This window comes from Penicillium concentricum, assembly GCF_028827145.1.
Source record: "Penicillium concentricum strain IBT 3081 chromosome Unknown utg000002l_segment0_segment0, whole genome shotgun sequence".
In the NCBI taxonomy this organism is placed as follows: Eukaryota; Fungi; Ascomycota; class Eurotiomycetes; order Eurotiales; family Aspergillaceae; genus Penicillium; species Penicillium concentricum.
Genome location: NW_026622755.1, coordinates 1,987,498 through 2,009,662, shown reverse-complemented (window position 1 = coordinate 2,009,662; position 22,165 = coordinate 1,987,498). Strand labels below are relative to the sequence as shown.

Sequence of the window (22,165 nt, the reverse complement as noted above, 5' to 3'; positions counted from 1 at the left end):
AGCACGCCCCAAAAATGAAAGGTTAGCAAGAGTTTTTACCAAGGCATATTCACAGTCTAGTGATACAAGGAAACTAATATCCGATGAAGTGTATCCTGAAGGCCATGACCAGTAAGCCTGGTTCCATCGCATGCAGCCGACGCAGATACGTTCCATTATGGGTATAAATATATGTCAACGGAGCTCTCCGCACGACACACAGTTTGCTGTTCGAATTGCCGCTCTCAGTTGGTCAATCGTCCAGAGGTGCTCGATCACTGGCGGTCATGGATACCACCTGGTACAACTGGGAGGCCTGCCTTGCCGCAGCTGTGGTAAAGATATCCCAAACCAGCAACGTTCCGCACACAGGCGCGGTTGTGTACAGGTGAGGTGCCGCCACTGCCGCAAGAAATTTTTAGCGGACGAATGGAAGACTCACGAACGACAGTGTGAAATGTGGAAATGTTTACCTTTTGAAACTCACGCAGGAATACTGGAAGGGTATTTGGTGTAAATGGGAAGGTGGCAGGCGCTAATCCTCTGGGAAATAAAGATATTGATATGTTGGGAAGCAGCGGGCTTGATCCTGGCTGCTACTAGCGGGCAAGGATATAAGACTCTCGTGCTGAGCAGGGGCGTGGTGAGATTCGGCGCTGGATCTCAGCTCTTAGCCTGGAGCCTGCTGCTTTATACAGCTAACACTGCCGGCGTCAGGCGAACAGGGGACATGGTCGAAAGTCGCCCCGGGCAGCCCGATTGGTCATGAGGTAACCTTGATGGACAAAGGTACTCACTTTCCAGGTAAGGATCTATCCAACCACTGGGCCTTCAAGTTGAGTCATGGAGCACATTCAGTGAGGTCCCACCCTGTCAACGCTCTTATCCACGAAGGCAGACACACAGGAAATTTTCATATATGACTAGAATAGAGTGCCCACTCACAAGGGCATGGCAGGACTGGGCTCATCAATATAATGTCAGTATCACAAAGACACGGTCCAGTAGGTACTCCATTCACACAATCATAGTACTCCGGACCGGCCCGAGCCGACCTTGGGGGAAACAACCGATTTTCAAATACTATTAATCGGTTGGGGATCCAGGGAGCTTAATTAAATTTGGGGACCTTGTGGGGTATTGCTCTGTTGACATCCCTGATGACTAGGTCGCGGAATCAAGTTTTTAACACACCAAATCATGGTGCTACGGAGATAGTCTCAGATAGAGGCCAAGCGGAGCTGGAGTCATGGCCTGCTTCCTCTTCCAACGTTGCCACAGTCATTAATCGCTCTAGTGACATAGGGCTTCCTTCGCTCTCCTTTTGTGACTAATGATGGATTCTGGAGCCGAGACTTCCAATTACTAGGGCGCTACTAAAACTTCGCTTCTGGGATCTTAAGTTAATATTAGTTCGGGATCCGAATAGAGGACGTCCTTAGCTTTTTATCTACTGAAGACCGGAATCTATAAAATTATTTCATAGGGTGATAAGGCCAAAAACGTAATAGCAGAAAGAAATTAAAAATGTACAGATAAACAATTGGTATATCAAATCAGCTAGTAGATACAAAGGCCGGCTGGTCGGCCAGCTGAACAATGCCAGCACGTTAAAATGTCTGTGCCAGACTTTCTATTCAACCTCCTCCATGCGGTTCATCAAGTGATCAGTCCGAACGATGTAATCATCCTCGTCTTCGTCATCTTTGGCATTGGCACCACCTGCCATATCCTCATCGTCACCATCAACAGATCCATCAGATTCCGCACCAGTGCGGGACCCCTTTCCCTTCTTGCTGATGCTCTTTCCTTTGCCTTTGCTGCTGGTTGTTGACTGGCCGCTGGCGCTGCGGACACCGTTGCCTGACCATTTGTTCAGGCCTTTGATACGGCCGTGAATACTCCCAGCTCCGTGGCTGTCACCATTCGTGGCCGGTGCCTCTTCTAGTGTAGCCGAGCCGCCCAAATTGAATGCCTCCATTGCCTCTGCGATTGTCTGTGGCGCGGCAGCGGCGGGATCTTGCTTTGACTTGTCCACTGCTTCGAAGGTTTGACGGATACGCTCGAAGTGTTCGAGCTCCTTGGCACTGCGAGAGATTAGTATCATGGTATTTCACCAAGAGGAGAGACAAGAGGTAGGGTAGGATGGGAGGTGGAATTAACATACCTAACACTTGGCACAAGCTCCCCTTGAGCAGACAGGAAATCCTCCTCGGTTACCGTCACATTCACATCCTCCTTCGTGGCAAGATGGTCAAAGAACCAAGCAGTGCTGACGGGACCATTTGGCAAAGTCTTGATCTTGTCGTCGACCGCGGTGGCCTTTCGGGTGATAGCTTTTAGCATGGCATCAGAGCAGAGTGCATACAGATCAGCACCAGTATATGTCAAGGGAAGCTGTTCTGCTACGCGGTCAAGCGAGACATCGGGGTTGAGAGCGAATTTTCGCGTTAGAGCCTCAAGGATAGTCGCCTGCTTCCTGTGTGTATCTGACACGCCCAGGTAGAGCATCTTGTCGAAGCGACCAGGGCGGAGAAGTGCAGTGTCAAGCAGATCAGGACGATTAGTCGCGCCAATGACGAAAACTCCACCGCTATTCTCCTCGCCGCCGTTCATTCCATCCAGCTCTGCGAGCAGCTGACTAACAATACGGTCCATAACACCACCGCTGTCTCCCTGGTTACCACGTTTGGGGGCAACAGAATCCAGCTCATCAAAGAACACAACGCAGGGACGAGCATCCCGAGCGCGCTGGAATACCCGGCGCACGTTTGCCTCGGATTCACCGATGTACATATTAAGCAGTTCGGGGCCCTTAACGGAGAAGAAGTTGAGAGAGAACTCGGTGGCAATGGCCTTGGCAAGCAGGGTCTTGCCGGTGCCGGGTGGGCCATAGAACAAGATACCACTGCGCTTCTTCATGCCCTTGGCGAAGAGCTCGGGCCGTTCAAGAGGCAGCTGAATTGTCTCAACCAAGGCATCCTTAACATTAGTCAAACCACCAACATCATCCCAGCCAACGTTTGGAATCTTGGGTGCACCGATCGAATCGGCAAAGTTCTTCCGCGCAGCTTCTACAGCAGTGTCAAAGTCTGCCTTGGTAACACCTCGTGCACCGTCGCCTCCTGCCAGCAGGACGTCTCTAACAAAGACCTCCGAGCCGGAAAGCTTCTTGCTAGCCTCGGCCAGACTTTCGAGGCGAGCTGTTCTCGCCCCGGCAGCTCGTTCCACGACGTCAACCAGATCTCCTGCGACAAGAGCTGCGGTCTTCAGAGCAATGGTGCCCAATTCCACGTCCGCAGACAGTCTGATACTGCGCTCCGCGACGGCATTTCGCAGAATGCCTTCACGTTCTTTCTCCTCCGGAGCACCCATCTCGAACTCATGGGTGATGAGGCTGCGGATACCTTCCGGGATAGTTTCAACATCAGTGGTGGTAGCAATGACAACTCTCGCATCGTTCAAGATATCGGCCATTGCCGTGACAATGCGATCAGCGGTTAGAACCTCGATATGCCTGATCAGCAGTGCGGTGCAGTTTGCTCCGCAGTGGAAAGCCCGTTCTGCTCGGGCTTTGAGATATGCTTCGGTCTTAACGTCGCCACCATTCGCGCCGCCTTCCGTCAAGATGTCGTATGCATCGATGGGGAATGTGTGGAGGCCAATATCTGAGCACGCTCGAGTTGCGACGGTTGCCTTGCCGATATGTCTTTGCTGGGATCTGAGGAGAATAAAGACAGGCTTCATTCCTAGCTGAATGGCCCGTGGGCTTGTGGCAGCAGACATCAAATCACGGATTCGCTGCTGCAATAATGGGGTAAAGGACTGCGGCGGTTCGGCAACGATTCCATGGGGCATTGGGACATCATGGATGCTCTTCGGGATCGTCTTGACGCCCAGCCAATACTCCCACCCGTTACCCAACACGCCGGGAACTCGGCTCACGTCGCTTCCAGCCTGTACCATGCGCGTGGTCGCCGGGTCAAGTACAGCAACTCCGCCCCACTGATCTTCGCCTGTCTCCTCCAGCTCCTCTACAGTAGTCGGGGCTACCTGCCCGACACGGAACCAAGCAACCCCGATTTTGCGGGCTCCAGCATTATTTCCATTGGCACCTTGACCCAGCCGAATGGTGATATCTTCTTCCTGGCTGGCACTGTCACCGCCAGCGGTGCCAGAGAACACCGCTCTGCCAAGTCCTTCGTCCACGCTAATTCCGACCAAATCACCACTTTTAAGGATACGCCGGCGTGACTCAAAGTACTGCTTCAGTCCTGCAAACAGCGCTGGTTGAAGGACCCGATCCATTGAGAGAGGAGTGGAAACCTTGAGCAGCGTGACCTCTTTCGCCAAAGGTGGATTCTTAGCAGCAGTGTTCTTCATATGATGCAAAAGACCAGGTTTGGAAGAGCCAGCAGGGGTAGCGAAGGTCATCGGAGAAATTCGTAGGTACTTGGGGTTTTCAATATTACCAAGAAGCAACGGAGGGACGAAAACCGAAGGGGTCAAGCGGGTGGGTTGACGTTGCGAAATACTAGACCGGCGTTCACCTGAGTGATTAATGGCATACCGCGGCTTGGAGGACGGGAGGCCCGAAAGACCAAAAATCTTAACCGGGCGCCAATCGCCTGAGTCTTCGGGGGAGTCGTTGAAACTTCCAAATTTGAGCGAGGCGAACATGTTCAGCTGAGGCTCCTCGGCGGCTTCGATTCTGACCCAATCGCCAGAGAAGCATCCGATCTTAGCGAGGGTGCTGATATCTACAAAGACAAAGGAGTCGACGTCTTCATCGTCGCGAGGCCGTGGGTGCAGAACCTCATTTGGGACTTGTTGCAGCAGACCTTCCACCTTGAAGGTCTTGCCTCCACCACGGCCAGGGCGCATGGTGGCCGATGTGAAATTCGATGCCACAGACCCGGGGGTATGTATTCCATCTGATCGTCGACCGCCAGCTCTCGGGGTAGCCGAAGTCAAGGAAGACATCACCCCCGATGGTGGCTGGGGCAGTTCAGGCGCACTAAGAGAAATCATATCATCCAGAGAATCATCCGAGGAGTCACTCATAGATCCTACTGAGCCCTCTGTTTCTGACTCCTCGGCAGCTGATGTTACCTCCATTTCTGTCCCACTTTCACCAGGCTTATCCTCGGCTGCAGAATAAAATTGTTCGTTGGAAGTGTCGTCAGCTTCGTCCTCGGCCACTTGCTTCAGAAGCGCAGATCTCGAAGGCACAGTTTGTTGAGCGCGGAGTCCTTGAGGGCGAGCCTGGACAAGCACGATCTTTGTCGTCGACATCAGCAAGCCTTGCGAAACAGGCTCGCAGAATGAGATCCGCGCAGGGGGTGGTGGCGCATGAGTTATGGGATGGGAAGGGAGTGGAAGGGGCAGCACGTCTCCGGTATGTACAATGCGCTGAGCTCCCAATGCTTCACGAACTGCTGCAGTGAGACGTTGTTCGGCATCGGCTGCAGCTCTTTTCGAATACTTCTTGGCTTCTGCTGACTTCCCCGCCTTCCCCCAGAGTCCATTCGGCCCCTGCGCATTCGTGAATCCACCACCAAATTTGCTCTGCACATCATCGTGATTGCGGAGGAGATGTCTCTCAACGGTCACAAAGATTGTATCGAGGTGAATCGGGGCGACATCCAGAATCCGAATTTCTACGGAACGGTGTGCCTGTAGGGAGTTGCGTGACAAGTCAACTTTCCCCAAGGCCTGGAGGAAAGGCTGGAGTGAGTCTGCTGATTCAGGAAATAGCACGGTCGAGTGTGACATTGGAACTGGCGATCTCTCTGTGGGCTGGATGCGCACTGGAAGTATCGTCCAGGCCTGATCTTCCACAGAGGTATAAGTCGGCGTATGCGGGGCAATTGCAACATAAAGCACTCCATCGTCGGAAGTAGTGACATCTAGTCAGAAAAAGACGGATCTATTAGCATTCTTATTAAGAACAGCCTAAGGGGCTTCACACTCACCTTGGAGAGCTTGTTGCTGGAAGAGGTCATTCGCTAGATCCTCGGATAATATGCCGATCTTCCCACGCAGCTGGGGATCCAGCGCCAAACGTGCTGCGATGGGTGTCTTATTGTTCAATCGCCGCTTTCCAGCTCTTCTTCTCCGCTGTCGAGGCTGCTGGGAGCTCTGCCCATACTGTTCGAAGTCCATGGGTGTGGTGTCTTGTTCGGTTGCCGTCGGCAAAGGGAGCGGGCGAGATAGGGGATGTGAACGGAATACAATCACCAAATCATCCGTTTAACAGGCGCCCATGAGAAGATGTACAGAATCCCGCGCCAAATTCAGCGAATTACTGAGGGGAGAAGACGAGGTTCGCCGGATCCAGAATCCGGGGGAAATCAACACGCGGGCATCTCGGCACCGCCCGCCGTTCTGCCATATCCCGAAGCCGAGGTTCAATCAGCCGGGGAGGACTCCGTACTTATGAATAGAATAAAGAGGATATATACGTATGTATACATTATAGTTCTGCACTTTTCTTAAATCAACAAGGTTGCCGCAATAGTCAAGTGTATATTGGTGTATTTCTCCCAGTCCGATCTCAGTCTCAAGCGTGCTCTAACTCCATTGAGGGTTGTCTGCTTGTGATAGCGTGTAGAACAAACCCTTCCCCGGCTCCAAATGACTGACATCATTCGGGGATCCAATTGCTTCCCGAGGTTTTAATTAATCTGAGCGAACATAAGCTTATATTTGGGGACTTGATCATGATATTCTGTTGAAACAAATTTGGCCAGATGGGTTCCTTGGAAATATATATTTAGCAACTCTCGCGATGATCCAGGCAGACTCATTCATACCATGTAGATTTTCCCGCAGATGCTCGGCATTATTTAGCAGACGACTAGAGAAACTTGCTAGGCAGTTGCATTTCAAGATAATAATATCGTAGCCTGGAATAGTCAGGCCGATGACGGGCGCGCCAAAGATGGTGATGAGGCACATTCCGGCAAGGCAATAAAACGCTGTTGGCTGATCGCGTTCCCCGGATGGCCAGGGGAATATACTTTCATACCAATCCCATGGTCTAGAGCCATTGCAGAGCTCAGCTACGAGATGATATAGTCATGGATGTGGGTAGCATATCAATGAACTATATAGGATTCTAATAAGGTTGGGCGGTTGCAGATACTAATGATTTCAGGGACAGTGTAAAGTCAATGGAAGCTACAAACACCATACTCAAGCATTATTATACTCTTTGGAAGGCTGGTCCTTTTTGATAGACTGGGCTGTGCACCGGGGAAGAGGAGTCAGACGGGGGCGGAGTTGGGAGTGATTGCCACTTGGCACGATACGAGTCCGATCAGCACAGGAAAACTGCCAACGGACGCGTTTTCCTCCGACGCAAGCTGAGAAGGACCAACTATTATTGGACCGTTCAAAGTAGAAGCGGTGATAGGAGGCTCAAGTACACATGTGCAGCTCGTATTTGGCGTGGAATCAACCAGAAAATATGGAGTAGCATTATTAATATTAGTCTAGAACGAGTTCGGCTTAGATATGGTTCTAAAGAATAACCTTGGAACTCGGTTTTTTCTGGCTGTTGGGGGAGACCCTTTTGTTTGCCGGTCAATTGGGGGGGGGGGGGGCTAAGACCCCATGCCAATAAGCGTCCTGATTTTTCCCGGGATTCTTTATGGCATGATCCTGGTAGGTGACGTAAACCTGAAAATCAAACTCCTTTTTATGTCTACCTAGTAGGCTAGGACCTAAATACGGAGTAGAGAATTTGAACTTCAAAAGATGAGAGAAAAAATGTTGCCTGGACTGAGGCTCTTTGGAGATTCCAAGGTTCTAATCTTGAGTTTCCATTTTAAGAATCCAGTGGAACCGGTGGAGAAACGGTACGATACCCGCTAGGGGCCACGCGGGAACCACGTACAAGGCGGGCCTATTTGATTACCGTTATTTGTTTACCATACAAACTCCTTTCATGGCCAATCACACTGTGTAGAATGTGCTCAGCCCATCACAGTCTATACCATTTCGGTGTTAGCGTCTTCGTCTATCAGGCAGACATCCAACACGCAATGAGAGCCTCTCTGCTTTCTCTTGATCCGCTTATTCCCCCATCATCTTCGGGTTTATTCTTCATTTTCAATATTTTGCTCGCCTTCAGTCTAAGGATTTCACAGATTTCATATTTAGTGGGGCTCACCGCTTGGAACCCCCAATCTTGGTATCTCATCTCTCACTTGGAATCCGGGGAATTCATTTCGTCTTCGGATATCGCTATCGTTCGATTAAAACCCATTTCGTCTTCGGATATCGCTATCGTTCGATTAAAACCCATTTGTGCCAGTGTATTTGATCCTCCCTGCGTCGAACCCCGCTTTGAAGTCTTCCGACCCCCGCGACACGTTGGATTAGGAGTGCATGTTCATCTAGAGACTACCAGACGATCGCTATCGTGATATATCTCCAGGGCCTCATAGTTGGTCAAGTGTGTCGATTTTAATCAGCCTTGGTCGATATTTAAGAGAAGCGGTCCTGTTATATACGAAACGGAGACAATCCGCATCAAATCGAGGCTTACATCTCTGACTCGACTGTACGTCACTTCTCGAATCATCTGAACAACTCTCCGGTGAGTCATGCGATGGGCCAATCAGCCGCAATCCACTGTTCCTTTCCTGTCCGAACATATGTGCTAAAATTTAGTTGACACAGTACGCCCAATAATGTCTGCCATTCAGACTGAGCCATCGCGGGTGCACCCGCGTCGTCGGCCCGTCTTAAACACCGCCCTTCCCACCCTGTCGAGTGACTCGCCTGACTCTAAGATGTCTTTGAAGAAAGGAGAGACTTTCCATACCCCCACTTCTCCTCCATCGAGTGATCGCGACCCTATCTTGAACGTCCGCTCCCTACCTCATCGCTCGGCCACTTCGTTGGAAGCTATCACTGCTGCTGAAGAGCGCATGACTTCCATCCTAGGTCGTCTTACTCTGGAGCCTGCCGAGGACCAGAGCTCGCACGTCGCTGGTGACAGCCCTTTGGAGAGTGGGTTAGTTCGCAGTAACTCCAAGTCTATGTCGAACTCTCCGCGTTCCTCAAATGAAGAGAGTCGCAGCATCCCCATACCATTAGACGAGAAAAAGGCCCACCAACAGCATAGCCACGAGTCGGACAGTGGACTAGGAACATCTGTCAGTAGCGAAGAGGGGCTCGCTGACTCGCAAAATAAAGGTGGGTGTCACATGCCCCAAGAATACATTGTCGCTCTTTGTTCCCTATTGTTTCCTATTTGAGTACTAACAATGAATAGTGAATGACGGTATTCACGACAATCAATCTGCCATCACAAGCTCTATTTCGGCCTTTGATACTGGTTCGTCGCCAAAACGTCAATTGGGCCCAGCTGCCTGTAAACAGATTGAACGCTTTGTGCTTGTTCCTATTTTGAAAGAAGCCCGCTTGAAACCATTCCACCCTTTGGTCCGAAGTGTTCCCCAGCGCATTATCAATAAACAGATTGTCTGTTTGCGCGACCTCGAGAAAACCCTATTGTGGTTGGCGCCGGTAAGTCAATGCATTGTTCTATTCAATGGGTTTATGGAGTTACGGTTATGCTTATTCTTTTTTTTCTTTATTTAAAGAACTCCGCCACTTCTCGGAATTCTTATCTCAACTTTTGCGAGTTTACGATCCAGTGCTTGCATACTTCGACTTCGCATCTCAACGATCGTGATCAACGACTACCAGCCGATCGACCTTACACTAACGGATACTTCCTTGACCTTGTTTCACAGGTCCGACGATACGCAGCAATGGTTCGTGCCGAACGCGAGCGAGTCCAGGCGACTCAGGGCTCCGAGTCCAAGGAGTCTAGCACTCTTACGTATGTGATATCTCATCTGATTTGGACTGCAGAACCTAACTAATTCAAAATAGCATCGAGAAGGCTACCCTCGAAGGCGGTCTATCCAAGAATGGGAAATCCGCTGAACTTGTAATCATGCAAGATGGAAAGCCAATTTCCATGGCCACAGGAAAGCCCTACGAGGCGGATGTGTCTGGTACTGCCAAGCGTACTATCAGCCTTGATGATGCGGTCGATGAGGGCGTTGAGCGCTCTATGGCCCGCCGCAAGAAGGATGCTCCTCCCATGAACATCAACCAAAAGTGCGCTGACTGCGACAAAGTCTTCAAGCGCCCCTGTGATTTGACGTAAGTTGTTCCATTCATCGAACCGAAGCATCAGAAGCGAAATTCTAATCCATTCATAGGAAGCATGAGAAGACACACACTCGCCCCTGGAAGTGCGAGTACTCTGACTGCAATTACCACACCAAAGGTTGGCCCACCGAGAAAGAACGTGACCGCCACATGAACGACAGGCACTCGGACAAGCCTACCCTCTTCAAATGTCAATTTCACAAGTGCCCCTATGCCTCAAAGCGTGCCAGCAACTGTAAGCAGCACATGGAAAAGTCCCATGGATGGGTTTACGTTCGTTCCAAGAACAACGGCCGCAATGGCAGTAAGCGAGGCTCCTCTGCGCAGGCCACTCCTCAGACCCCCAGTGTGTCTACTCCTGCTTCAAAGACGACCGACTTTGCCTCTCCAATCCCAGGCCCCAGTCCTTCCCCCAGCGACCAGACCTATAATTGGCCTGAGAATCCCCAGTTCAACTTTGCTGACCCTCCGGCGCTTGCCCACGGGGAGGATTTCCCTCTGTTCGGAGAAACATCGCCTTATCTGATGACCGATGTCAACTCGTTCCCAACCTCGGTGAACCTGAGCGGCTTCCAGAGTCAGTTTGAAGCCGGTGACCCGAACGGCTTGATTCCGGCCCTCGAGGTGCACCGGCAGTCCATGAACTCCATGTCTATCCCTTCTGCCGAATCAGTTCCCGACTTGATGGGACCTGTGTCCTTTGATGGATCCCCACTCACCGGTACGGAAAGCATCAACTTCGACCTGGATTGGAGCAACCTGGACTACCCAACCAACGAGGACTACACTGCGATGGCTGCACAGCTCCCTCAAGCTCATTCCCTTGAGGTGATGAAGGGTTATTCGAATGATTACGAGCAAATGAACCTCAACCACTGTTCCTACGATGCTTCTGGAAAGCCCTCTGGCCTCTCTCCTGGGGCACAGGGTAACGCCATGCTGTACTCACCGGACTCTTGTAACGCTGGCGACACTATTTCTGAGCGCTACGAATACGGGCTCCAGAACCAGGCGCGTAACGACTTCACCCTTTACAATCAGAGCGCTCAGATGGGTACCGGCGCTCAGCCCATGATGCAAACCCCTAGTGACCACTCCGCTCAATACCATCAACCTCAGCAAATGTTCCCCTCTCTTGAACATGAGCGCGTTCTACACAACCTGCAGCCCTGGACTGGCCAGCAACCCCAGGGACATTACCTCCCTCGCGACATGGATCTGGAATTCATGAAGTAAGGAGGGATTTTTTGGGAGGCTTTCACAACATACTCTTCTCAATTTTTGTTTTTTCAAGCGAATTTAATGTTCTCAGCGATGGAAATACGGGTTGTTCTTATTTTTTTCAGCTTTGATTTTTACCTTAATCTTTCTACCCCAAATAACATAGCTGAAGCCTGGTTTTATTTTGTTGAGTATAGTATGTATCTGCTTCTACATGGTCGAACATCTTTTAATAAACCGTTAGAAACGAAGTGGTCCCTCTAATTTGACCGAGTGAACCAAAATAGATCCCAATAAGGGAACTAGCTTAGAATGCGATGACACTGCCGAGGAAAATTCACCCCTCATAAGGCGTAGAACTAGTAGGCAACACTTTAATCATCCTTGGCGTACGTGACCTGGGAGGTGACTTGGGGGTTTAGCCATATCAAGGATTAAAATAATAAAAGATATAGTAGAATAGCTTGGACCGAATTAGAAGAAAATAAATAGGACACCGAAATCCTTCTATAATTTAGGCTTAGTTATAAGTATATTATAGCCTTATAAGGCCAGGGGTGACGACATCATTTTCTCCCACTCCACACTCAGCCCCCCCCATCACCTTTGTTCCCACATTCACGAAACAGAAACATCCTGGGACGTACTGTTCAGCTTTGCCTAGCCGCTCATTGTAGCGCCAGCCTTTTTAGGCAGACACGTTCTGTGCTTCCACAGTTTTCATCACATATCTGGCCGCGTGATTCAATCCCCTAGGGACTCGGCTTCCCTCTCAACTGAGCAGGAGCATCATCCTTCAAAATGTCGGAAACACAATTGCCTGATCCCGCATTCCCCAACGGCAAGGGAGATGTGGGTTCTACCCCGCCACCAGGCCAGATCCTGACGGGCAAGCAAGAGCATTGTAAGTTGGAGGATATGATGAGATTCTGATTTCGCAGTTGCTGACATGTAAATTCGCGTAGATCTCAAGCGCGAGCTCATCTCTCGTGAAGTCCGTGACGAAATATTCGAGCTAAATTCCCCCACCGCGCTCCAGCGATTCGGAGCCCCCTTCAGATCGGAATTTGGCGAGGTCGCACCGGTCGACTCCGAGCTGCCTATCCTTCGGTATATTTTTGTTCACCACGTTCGAAATTTCCCATTTCTTGACCAAGCGCGCGAAAAGGAGTTTTGGCAGGATAAGCTACAAATTGTGGGTGTTTCGCTTCCCTGGATGGAAACCGAGGACCAGATTGTAACTGACAGTTGGGGATGTAGTTCTTGGAATCGTTTGCCAATAAACATGTCTCGTCTTCGGAGGATCGACTGGAGGAGACAAAGCGCCGGAAGTTAGCTCGAAAATGCGAGAAGCTCGTGGAGCTCATGATGGTTTCGGGTGTGCCGACCGCGTCGGGATATGAGGAGCGTATCCAGTTTTCGGAGATGGAGATCGTCGAGCGTGGCGCTCAGGAATCGGGCCTGCTGTTTAATATGCCCGAGGGCAATTCAATCAATGGTTGGGATGTGAACGTGGCCGCTGTGCGGACAACGTCTGTCAAGCGGACGGTGCGATACCATCAACATGCTGTGAGTTTCATAATTCGGATCGCCTTCGTTTGGGAGTTGGGATTCTTTGCTGACAACATCTGTTGTAGGAATTCATTATTCGAGTTCGTCACCACGACAAACATGAGGTTCATATTGGGAGGAGATATGGCGAGTTTGTTAAACTTCACAGGAGGCTGAGGACGGAGCTGCCAGGAAAACAACTCCCTCCTCTTCCTCGTAAGAACAAGTCTTCTACCTCAAGCTGGTGGGGTTCTAGTGCAGATGATGACGCTTCGTCTATCTCATCTCTTTCGACATTGGACACGAATGCTCCCGAGGATCGGCTCTCTGCACCAACTCTTGCCCCAGCGAGCGTCCGGCGATCGATCTCCCGAGGATCATTGCGATCAACGAAGTCGCCGCGTGCATCAACGAGCGACGTGTCCAGGGCGACTGTGCTGTACCGGGAGGAGCAGCGTGTGTCGCTCCGCGCGTTCCTGCGTACTGTACTGCAAAACAAGCGTATTGCAGAATCCAAGGCCATGGAAGAATTCCTGACTGCTCGACCCATCCAGTTGAATGAGGAAGAGCTGATTGATGTTCAGAGACGGAAAGACATGGATGCTGTGAGAATCGAGGAACAGAAGAGATTCTATGAGATTGCCAGGCAGCGAGCTGCGGAGCTGGATGTGTACATGGAGCGGTTCCGGCGGGATATTGTGGAGAGCAGTAAGTCGCGAGCTCCTTCCAACATAACATGGTTTGCTAATCTCACTTGGATTTTAGATGGCTTGACAAAACTGTTTGCCGAGATCCGGGAGAAGCCCTCAATTCAAGATCTCAGCCCGCAATATCAGAAATTTGCTGAATGGCTCCGCATTGAGTATGTTTTCTAATTTTCTGAGCGCGTCACCCTACTGACATTGAACAGAGTCGCTGCTACAATATACCATCTGTTCCTTGCCGAGGATAATTCCCCTGAACTGTTTGCACAGGCGAAGAGAATCCACGGCCTCGTTCCGTACACACTGATGAAGAATGTGATTCGCATCGCCAACCCTGCTGCAGTCATGTCTGGTGTTCTAGATCTCTTCATGGCCCAGCCCTTCGGCTCACGTTCACTTTTGCAACGCATCTTCTCATTAACACTAAACGAAAGTATCAAAGATTTCCAAAGATCAATTGATTCTCTGGCCTCGAAGGTTGGAGATACAGTTCTTACTCAGAAGCTCAAGAGCTTTGCGGATTCTGAGGAAGTCATCAAGAATGTGATACGAGAAGAGGCTGTTTCCGACGATGTCGACATTATTGTGGCCATCCTTCGCTCCGAACTAATATCACCCGACCTCAACTCGGAACAGATTGGCAAGGTGTTCAACGGCTACGTGGCTTGGAACTACGCCGTGGAGAATGTAGATCTGGAAATGCAACAGGGCGCCCAATGGTTCGCTCACATGAAGCAGCTGCTGAAGCTCTACACCCGCCAGCGCGATAAGGCGATGATGCTCGGCATTGTCGAGGAGCCAGTGACACTGCAGCTCTTCCGGGATCTGTTCACTATCTTCTACGAGCCGCTCGTCCGGGTCTACAAATCTGCCAACGTATACAACAGCATTACGGATTTTGCTCATTTTGCCGACGATGCTATTAATGTGATTGAGAGTGCTCAGCGCCAGGATGCCTCTGCCGATCCGAACCAAACAGTGCAGGCCTTCATCGATCTGTGCGCTCGCCACGAGGCCAACTTCTACAAGTTCATCCACGAAGTGCACCAGCACGATAACGGCCTATTCCAGTCTCTAATGGGTTGGATCGAGGAGATTCTCGATTTCCTGCGCAACGGCCCCGCTGGAGGCAAAATGGATATCAACGCTTTGTTCCAAGGAGCTGCTGGAGTTGGTCAAATCGACAAAGATCTTGCTCTCACGGAAATCAATCAGCTTATCAAGTGGCAAGAAGACCGCAAACGCTGGCATCTGAACAAGACTCGCCAGAAGATGGCTGCTGAAGGCACCTCTGGGGAAACTATTCCAGGAGCTTCAGCTTTTAAGGGCAGTGATTTCGGTTTGGACGAAGTATGTGTTTCCACCCACTCAATTTCAAAAATATATTTGGATTTCAGTGCTAACCACGAGTTTACAGGCTGATTTGGAGGACCTCACTATCTCGGATGAAGCATCTGATGCCTCCGACGAAGACAGTGGAGATGAGGACATGGACGATCCTATCGCCGTAGAGCGCCGCCGACGGACAAAGAAGCAGGACCAACTTCGCCGTAGCGCGGGTGAACCCATCAAGCCCGAGGTTACGGAGATTCTCAAGCTTGCTGATCCGTTCGGTGTCATGTTGCGGCACGTGCTTGCTGATTAGATGTCGACGTTAGAATTGTTTTCCTGCATTCGTGATACCGCCATAGATATGGCTTCTCCAGTTTGATTCCCATTATCTGATTGTGTTTCATACACCGATCGGTTGCTCGTTTGCTTCTACTTGCTGGCTCGCTCATGGCTGTGGCGAGGGGTCGGGAGGAATTAGATAGATATAGCGGATGATAGGGACCGCAAGCCAGATAGGCCATGATAATTGAGACGAGAGTGTTCATGATGGGTTGCCTATGTATCTCTGCAGTGCTTCCACTACCTGCTGATTGCCATTCTCCGATGCCACATCTAACGGCGTCTTCCCATCTGTGTCTTTCAACTGTGGATCAATTCCATGCGCCTCGAGCAGTAGCTCTACAACACCTATGTGACCATAAAACGCAGCGTTAAACAACGGCGTCTGACCGTACTCATCACGAGCATTGGGATCAGCCCGCCTAGAGCCAGTTAACAACCGCCTAACAATCCCCTCGTGATTTCTTTCCGTCGCAACCCCCAACGGTGTAGTCCCATGCATATCAGCAATCTCCAACCCAACCCTGTCACATCCAAGCAACAAGTCCACAATTTCCTCGTGCCCATTCTCCGCAGCAACAAACAAAGGTGTCTGCCTCTTCCAATGCGTCTGCAAATTAGGGTCCGTAACCTCCCACCCTAGTAAGAACCGTACAACATCCACCCGCTCCGCCGAAGCCGCAATTGAAAACGCCCCCCGTCCATATTGCTGTCCCTCAGCGTTGGGATCAAGCTTCTCCCCAAAGTACTGAACCAAGTACCGCACAATATCAACATGTCCCATGATAGCCGCATAGAAAAACACATGCTGGCAATGCACAGCGCCATTGTCACCGTCAAGAATCAGCCGTAAATGCTTAGCAAGTAGCAAGCCCACGTCCCCGTCTGCTTCACGCGCAGCACGGCTGAGCGGCGTCCATCCCTGCCGATTTGGCACACGCGGATCCACCCGCCCGTTACATAGCAGCATCGTCGTCATCTTGGGCTGGTGATTGACAGCAATCATCAGTGCGGTATCGCCTGTTTTATCTTGCAAGTTGACGTCTGTACGGTCATCGTTCAGCAGGGTCTGCACTATGGCTGAATGGCCCTCTTTGACAGCCCAGGACAGTGGTGGGCGGATCCATTTTCTATCGCGGGTGTTTGGGTTTGCTTCATCGTTTAGCAGGAGCAGTTTGAGTACCGCAATGCTATTATGCAACGCGGCTAGCATTATTGGGGTGCAGCCTTTTATTCGCGGGTCTGTGTCTGTTCTTAATTGAATATCGAAGCCTGCGGCGAGGGATTTTAGGGCTGTTGATGGGGTGTCGGTTGTTGAGGCCCAGAAGAGAGATTTTGGATTCGGGGACGTTACATCGCGCTTATAGAGGGTGCTGTTTAGGAGACTGTAGGTTGTTGTGTTGGTGCATGTCAAGGCATTTAGATCTGATGACGATAGAAGGAAATCGGATATTGCGAGATATAGCTCTTTAGGGAGGGTTGAGAGTGGGCCTTGAGTGTGTCGATGCATAGTGTATGCATTTGAGGTGTTTAGAAGGGTATCGAAGCATGAGGGGTCATTAAAGGATTTCGACGTGGGGTTAAGCTTCTTATAATGGCGTTGGATATGTGGAGATCCTCAGCCTCAATAGCCCAGTGATTGGGATGAATATAGATGAGATTGTCTCGGATTATGCCCCCCCATGTTCTATTTCTAGCACTATCATAATCCACCTGGTCCATAGAGAATGTCTTAAAAGCGCCAAGACCTCGTGGGGTGATAAGATAAGCAGGTTTCCATGGCGACAGGCAACGTTCATCTTCCCTCTTGAACAACATCTGAGGAAACGCCGTGGAAAATGTCGTCCCCTCAGAGATACCCAGGTTCGCCAGGAACTACAGCACCTCTGCGTCGTGGTCTCTTCAAAGATGGTATTTGGTGTTGTAACTGCCCAGAGCGGCCGGCTGCTGCCCGCCGTCAAACAAAGAAGCAGGGAGCTAACTTTGGGAAATGGTGTATGTTGAATCTTGTTAGGCTTTCAAGGTTGATGCTTGGAAACTCTACCTATATTAAGTTTGCGACTGACTGAAAATAGTTTGGACTTGCGCGCAGCCTCCACATCTCAAGTGCAGCTTCTTTCTGTGGGCAGATGACGCTACAATGCGTGAGCAAGCAGCCGTTCTTGCCAACTCTCGATCTGAACTAGACCCTACCTCACTCACCCCATCAAAATACACACCAGGACGTATGAATAACGGGCTACTCACTCCACAGACTGGGCGCAGATTCATCAATCCCCCCAGCGCAACTTCAAGTCGCCCCCGAAGACAGCGAAGGCCAGAATGATCTCAGAAGCGTCAGACAATCTTGGCTGGAATGACGACTCGGATGAAAATGATGAGCTGGTCAAGGCACTCTCTTCCAGCCAGACCGAGACCTTCATCTCGCAACCCAACTTCCACCCCGAATCCCCATTCAAGATCCCCCTCACCTCCACAGTGACCTCACCTGGCAAGCGAAAATTGACAGAAGTCACAAATGGGAACGCCCCATACGACCAATCTGCACCCGCGACGCCTTTTTCATCCCGCTCCTCTCGCACCGAGATGTTCCCTCCCTCGTCTGCAGAATTATGCATGACACCCACGCCTAGCAAATACAACGATGTGCTTTCTGCAGACTCGAAGTTTGACACCTCGGATATTGCAAAGAGTCTACTCGATATTCTGGAAAAACATAGTGTTGTTTTGCCAAACAAAGCGCATGACGAGGTCGTTTCGCTGCTTGACCGGCAGGACTTGAAGACGCAGGGTATTATTCGTGGGCGGGATATGACGCGACTGGCATTAAAGAAGAAGGATGACGATATCAAGAAGCTGCAAGACCGTGTTTCCAACCTGGAAGCTCAGAGGGAACTGGATCGTTCTCTTATTGAGGGGATGAAACCACATTGAGGGCAATCGGACTGCATATGCAGCGAGACACTGCCAATATTTCAGAGATTGGTATTGGGAAATACTGGTAAAGTTATGGCTCAGTGTGGGCCATCTATCTCACGAACTGTTACGATGATATGATAGCTTTGCGATCTGCGATTATTGTGTTATCGTCTCAATTTTTGTAAAGCGGGGGAACCATCATCCTGTTTCATCAATGGACAAAATTCAGCATGCTCAAATGAGAAAATATGACGAGCTTTATCAGTCTAGTAAGAATGATTTGATAACCCTACATATGTACGAGTTACCCTACCTAGCACTTTGGCATATGGGAGAAATGAAGCTAAATACTACTTCGTAGACTACAGTTCGCTATCTGCACAGGTGCCCCTCGAAATAATTACCACAAAGCCAATATCCACAATGATTCAATACTGATTCCGACACATTTTGGCCTACATTTCACATGTAATCTTTAGATCTACCTGGATGGATCTCCAGGGCTGGATAGATCTAGATAAGATGTCACGTGGGAGATAAGAAATAAATTATCGCGCCGCAATGCGCCTCGAGCTTCGAACAAGGAGACAATCCGCAATAGGCCAAAAATAGACACTCTCTATCTCCAATGAAATCAACAGACGAGGCTTCCAAGCAGGCTACTCTCCACGAGACCCCCGCCATGTTCCGACCCCCTGTGAACCGTGCCATGCGCACACTCGACCGGTCATTTTTCCGAAGAAACGTGCCCCTCTCCGTCGCCCGCGTTTTTAAACAAAGCGATATTTCAAACGTGCGGAAGGATTTGGTCAAAAGCCACGACCTCTTGCTGCTACCACGCATTAGCGCTATCCGTGAGGTAAAGGATCAAGATGGCAAGATCTGGAAGGCTATGTTGTTGCGCGAAGACCTGAAGGTTGATGGTATGTTTATTGGGTTTATATCGCTTGTAACCTTGATCGATGGATTCTAATTCGGAGTTTACAGATAAGGCAACATGGTCACCTACTATCAACGAGCTCGTAAATAAGGGAACGGTCGCCCTGGGGCCTTACGAATTGGCATTGGAATATGACCATTGGTCATACGGTATGCTTGCCATCATGTTTTCTCAGCCAAGTATGCCATGCTAACATTCTCATAGCTGAGATCATCTCATCAGTTCTACCCGAGGATATGATGGAAGAGATCCCCCAAGGCTTCACTCAAGTGGGGCATGTCTGTATGTTCGTCTGAGTCACTGGCTATAAACCCAATACTAACGAAACCAGTGCATATAAATCTCCGCGCCCAATACTTGCCATATAAGCACATAATTGCCGAGGTTCTTATGGACAAGAACCCGACCATCCGCACCGTCATCAATAAGACCGAAGATGTCGGCTCACACAGCCAGTTCCGCACCTTCCCATTCGAACTGCTGACAGGTGAGAATGACCTTAATGTCATCCAGCACGAGCAGGACTGTGAGTTCCGGTTCGACTATGCCCGCGTCTACTGGAACAGCCGCCTAGAGACCGAGCATCGCCGCCTGGTCGAGAAGTTCGAGCCGAGCGAAATGGTCTGCGACGTGATGGCCGGCGTTGGCCCCTTCGCTGTGCCAGCAGGCCGGAAGAAGATCTTCGTCTGGGCCAACGATCTTAACCCGCATGGTTATGAAGTCATGCAAGATGCCATCTCCCGTAATAAGGTGCAAGATTTCGTTACTCCTTTCAACCAGGATGGTCGGGAGTTTATCCGTTCCTCGGGCCGGTCGTTGCTCGCGGCGAAACCTCTTACCGTCACTATCCGCCCAAAGGTGGGTAGAGAGCAGCAGCGTAAGGCCGCGGAAGGCAAGGGGGCCCAGCTACCCGCGCCGAAGATATACACCCGTCCCACCATTGTCAATCACTATGTTATGAACCTGCCTGCTACGGCCATTGAATTCCTCGATGCCTTCCCTGGGCTCTACGCTGGCGAGGAACACGTGTTCGCGCCCAACACGGAACAAAAACTGCCCATGATCCACGTTTACTGTTTCTCGGGACACTCCGATAACGAGGTGGATGATCACATCGATATCTGCGAGAGAATCTCTGAGCGTCTCGGGCACAAGATCACTGTCGATGACTGTGTGGGAGGCAAGGGTAACCAGGATGTGGAACTCGCCATTCACAATGTGAGACTGGTTAGTCCCAAGAAGCAGATGTTCTGTGCTAGCTTCCGTCTGCCTCGGGATGTCGCTTTTCGGAAGGTATAGATTTATTGCATAGCTGCATTTGAGGCGCTTGGGCCTTTGCTCCATGAACAAAAATAAGACAGTACCCCCAAGAAATACCTATGATAACTAGTATTAGTAGTAATGAATAAGCTTAATTTTAGGTTCCTAGTTATTGGATCTTGTTTTACTTCTGGAGGGGGAGGCGGTAAGGGTGTCACCGCCTTGAAATGCCGGATGTGAAACTGCAGAGATCAACGTCGCGCCAAACAAGTCACCTCATCTTCTTTACAGCAGATCTACGGCGTCGACAAAGCTGGCAAGTCTTTTTCACCAGTACCTTCCATTTACCAGCACTGAGCTGCATACCCGAACCTACGAAATCTCACCCCCCAAATTGCACAATGAGCGTCCAACTCCCCCCACCCACACACCGCAAGCGCGCGCTGCCACAAGGCGAGCTCGAAGCTGCCTCCACGCTCAAGCTGGGCGCTGACCAACACACCCATACCCTCTCCCTTTCAGAAGCACGACTCGTGATCCACAAGGTGTTGGAGAACAAGCGACGGGGCGGCAACAAATACGAAGAGCCGGAGTAGGTGGACCATGGATCCGATGTCGAGATCGAATGCTTACCTGGAATGTTTTTTTTTTTTTACAGAAACCTGACCAAGACGTTGGATTACTTGGATGTCTTTGCTCGGTTCAAGGATGAGGAGAACATCAAGGCAGTCGAACGCCTCTTGAACTCTCACACGGAGCTAGAGATGTTCGAGCGGTCGCAGCTGGGTAAGTTTTGATTTGCACCCTCTCATCAGCCAAGACCTGGTCCGATCCATGGCATTTGCACCTGGATCATGTGGGAAGATTTGGTCAACCTCTTTACTGACATGGGTCTGAATAGGGAGTCTGTGTTGTGATAATGCCGAGGAGGCCAAGTCTCTCATTCCGAGTCTTCAGAACAAGATCTCTGATGGAGACTTGCAAGAGTTGCTGGATGAGCTGACCAAGTTGCGCAATTTCACCGAGTAAAAACATTCCAGTGTGGATGCCTCATTTTTTAGGAGCATGGAGTTTGAAGGCGTTTTATGTTTGGGTCCATGATTTCCCGAAGATCGAACATACCATCAGGGGAATTGGTTCATAATAGAAACCCGGACAGCTCAATTCTTTGGCTCAAGTCCGTGCCCGTTTTGCCGTATACTCCCGGGGAAGGAAATCATGACTCCGGGGTGTTCCACTCCGGACACCAAAGCTAAAATTTCCAATTTTGGTAATGTATTACACATATTCGATAGCGGTCAAAGATATATAAAGTACTGTACATATGCACATACATACATAGTTTGGCTTTTCCCTCCACAATTACCACCCCACAGTATTTTTGCACCTCGGGCACTACTGCGACCTTTAGTATGGGACAAACTATGATTGGTTGGGTGGAAAGACGTTATCATTGAATGATGATTGGTCCGGGAGATCCTAGTCAGACTCTTGACCAGTCAGAAAGCCACAATATATATGCAGGAAGACAATCCTTGAACAGAGATAAAGGGGGGAATTTAAAAATTTATATTTTAAACCAAGATCGGGTTCTTATTATCTAACTATTTGATCTATATCCTATGTAGATGCTGACCTAATAATATTCAGTACGTAATGCCATGTCTGGTTTCAGAACCAATCAGCATAGGACCACTTATCTTTGACAATTAAAGTGTCATAA

General features: G+C 50.1%; 7 protein-coding genes across 7 annotated transcripts; 5 read left to right on the top strand and 2 right to left on the bottom strand.

Annotated features, from left to right (window-relative positions):
- Positions 1-1,612: 1,612 nt before the first annotated feature.
- pex6 (AAA family ATPase peroxin 6) lies at positions 1,613-6,144 on the bottom strand (the record flags this gene model as incomplete). Its single annotated transcript, XM_056722061.1, has 3 exons — positions 1,613-2,066; positions 2,147-5,888; positions 5,955-6,144. The coding sequence occupies 3 exons, from the start codon at positions 6,142-6,144 to the stop codon at positions 1,613-1,615; spliced, it is 4,386 nt and encodes a 1,461-aa protein (XP_056578311.1).
- Positions 6,145-8,678: 2,534 nt separating this feature from the next.
- On the top strand, positions 8,679-11,412 carry ace1 (putative C2H2 transcription factor (Ace1); the record flags this gene model as incomplete). Its single annotated transcript, XM_056722060.1, has 5 exons — positions 8,679-9,186; positions 9,266-9,519; positions 9,597-9,838; positions 9,892-10,167; positions 10,227-11,412. The coding sequence occupies 5 exons, from the start codon at positions 8,679-8,681 to the stop codon at positions 11,410-11,412; spliced, it is 2,466 nt and encodes an 821-aa protein (XP_056578310.1).
- Positions 11,413-12,198: 786 nt separating this feature from the next.
- N7517_004329 (PX domain-containing protein) lies at positions 12,199-15,297 on the top strand (the record flags this gene model as incomplete). Its single annotated transcript, XM_056722059.1, has 7 exons — positions 12,199-12,301; positions 12,363-12,592; positions 12,658-12,966; positions 13,035-13,656; positions 13,714-13,810; positions 13,859-15,002; positions 15,070-15,297. 7 exons carry the CDS (start codon positions 12,199-12,201, stop codon positions 15,295-15,297), a joined length of 2,733 nt encoding a protein of 910 aa, XP_056578309.1.
- Positions 15,298-15,525: 228 nt separating this feature from the next.
- N7517_004328 (uncharacterized protein) lies at positions 15,526-16,833 on the bottom strand (the record flags this gene model as incomplete). The annotated part of the gene is made up of 1 exon (XM_056722058.1): positions 15,526-16,833. The coding sequence occupies one exon, from the start codon at positions 16,831-16,833 to the stop codon at positions 15,526-15,528; it is 1,308 nt and encodes a 435-aa protein (XP_056578308.1).
- Positions 16,834-17,161: 328 nt separating this feature from the next.
- N7517_004327 (Zinc finger GRF-type) lies at positions 17,162-18,257 on the top strand (the record flags this gene model as incomplete). The annotated part of the gene is made up of 3 exons (XM_056722057.1): positions 17,162-17,318; positions 17,399-17,548; positions 17,578-18,257. The coding sequence occupies 3 exons, from the start codon at positions 17,162-17,164 to the stop codon at positions 18,255-18,257; spliced, it is 987 nt and encodes a 328-aa protein (XP_056578307.1).
- A 613-nt stretch (positions 18,258-18,870) lies between these two features.
- trm5 (tRNA (guanine) methyltransferase) lies at positions 18,871-20,481 on the top strand (the record flags this gene model as incomplete). Its single annotated transcript, XM_056722056.1, has 4 exons — positions 18,871-19,165; positions 19,230-19,331; positions 19,387-19,464; positions 19,514-20,481. 4 exons carry the CDS (start codon positions 18,871-18,873, stop codon positions 20,479-20,481), a joined length of 1,443 nt encoding a protein of 480 aa, XP_056578306.1.
- A 362-nt stretch (positions 20,482-20,843) lies between these two features.
- N7517_004325 (DNA-directed RNA polymerase II subunit RPB4) lies at positions 20,844-21,471 on the top strand (the record flags this gene model as incomplete). The annotated part of the gene is made up of 3 exons (XM_056722055.1): positions 20,844-21,034; positions 21,101-21,228; positions 21,344-21,471. The coding sequence occupies 3 exons, from the start codon at positions 20,844-20,846 to the stop codon at positions 21,469-21,471; spliced, it is 447 nt and encodes a 148-aa protein (XP_056578305.1).
- Positions 21,472-22,165: the final 694 nt, after the last annotated feature.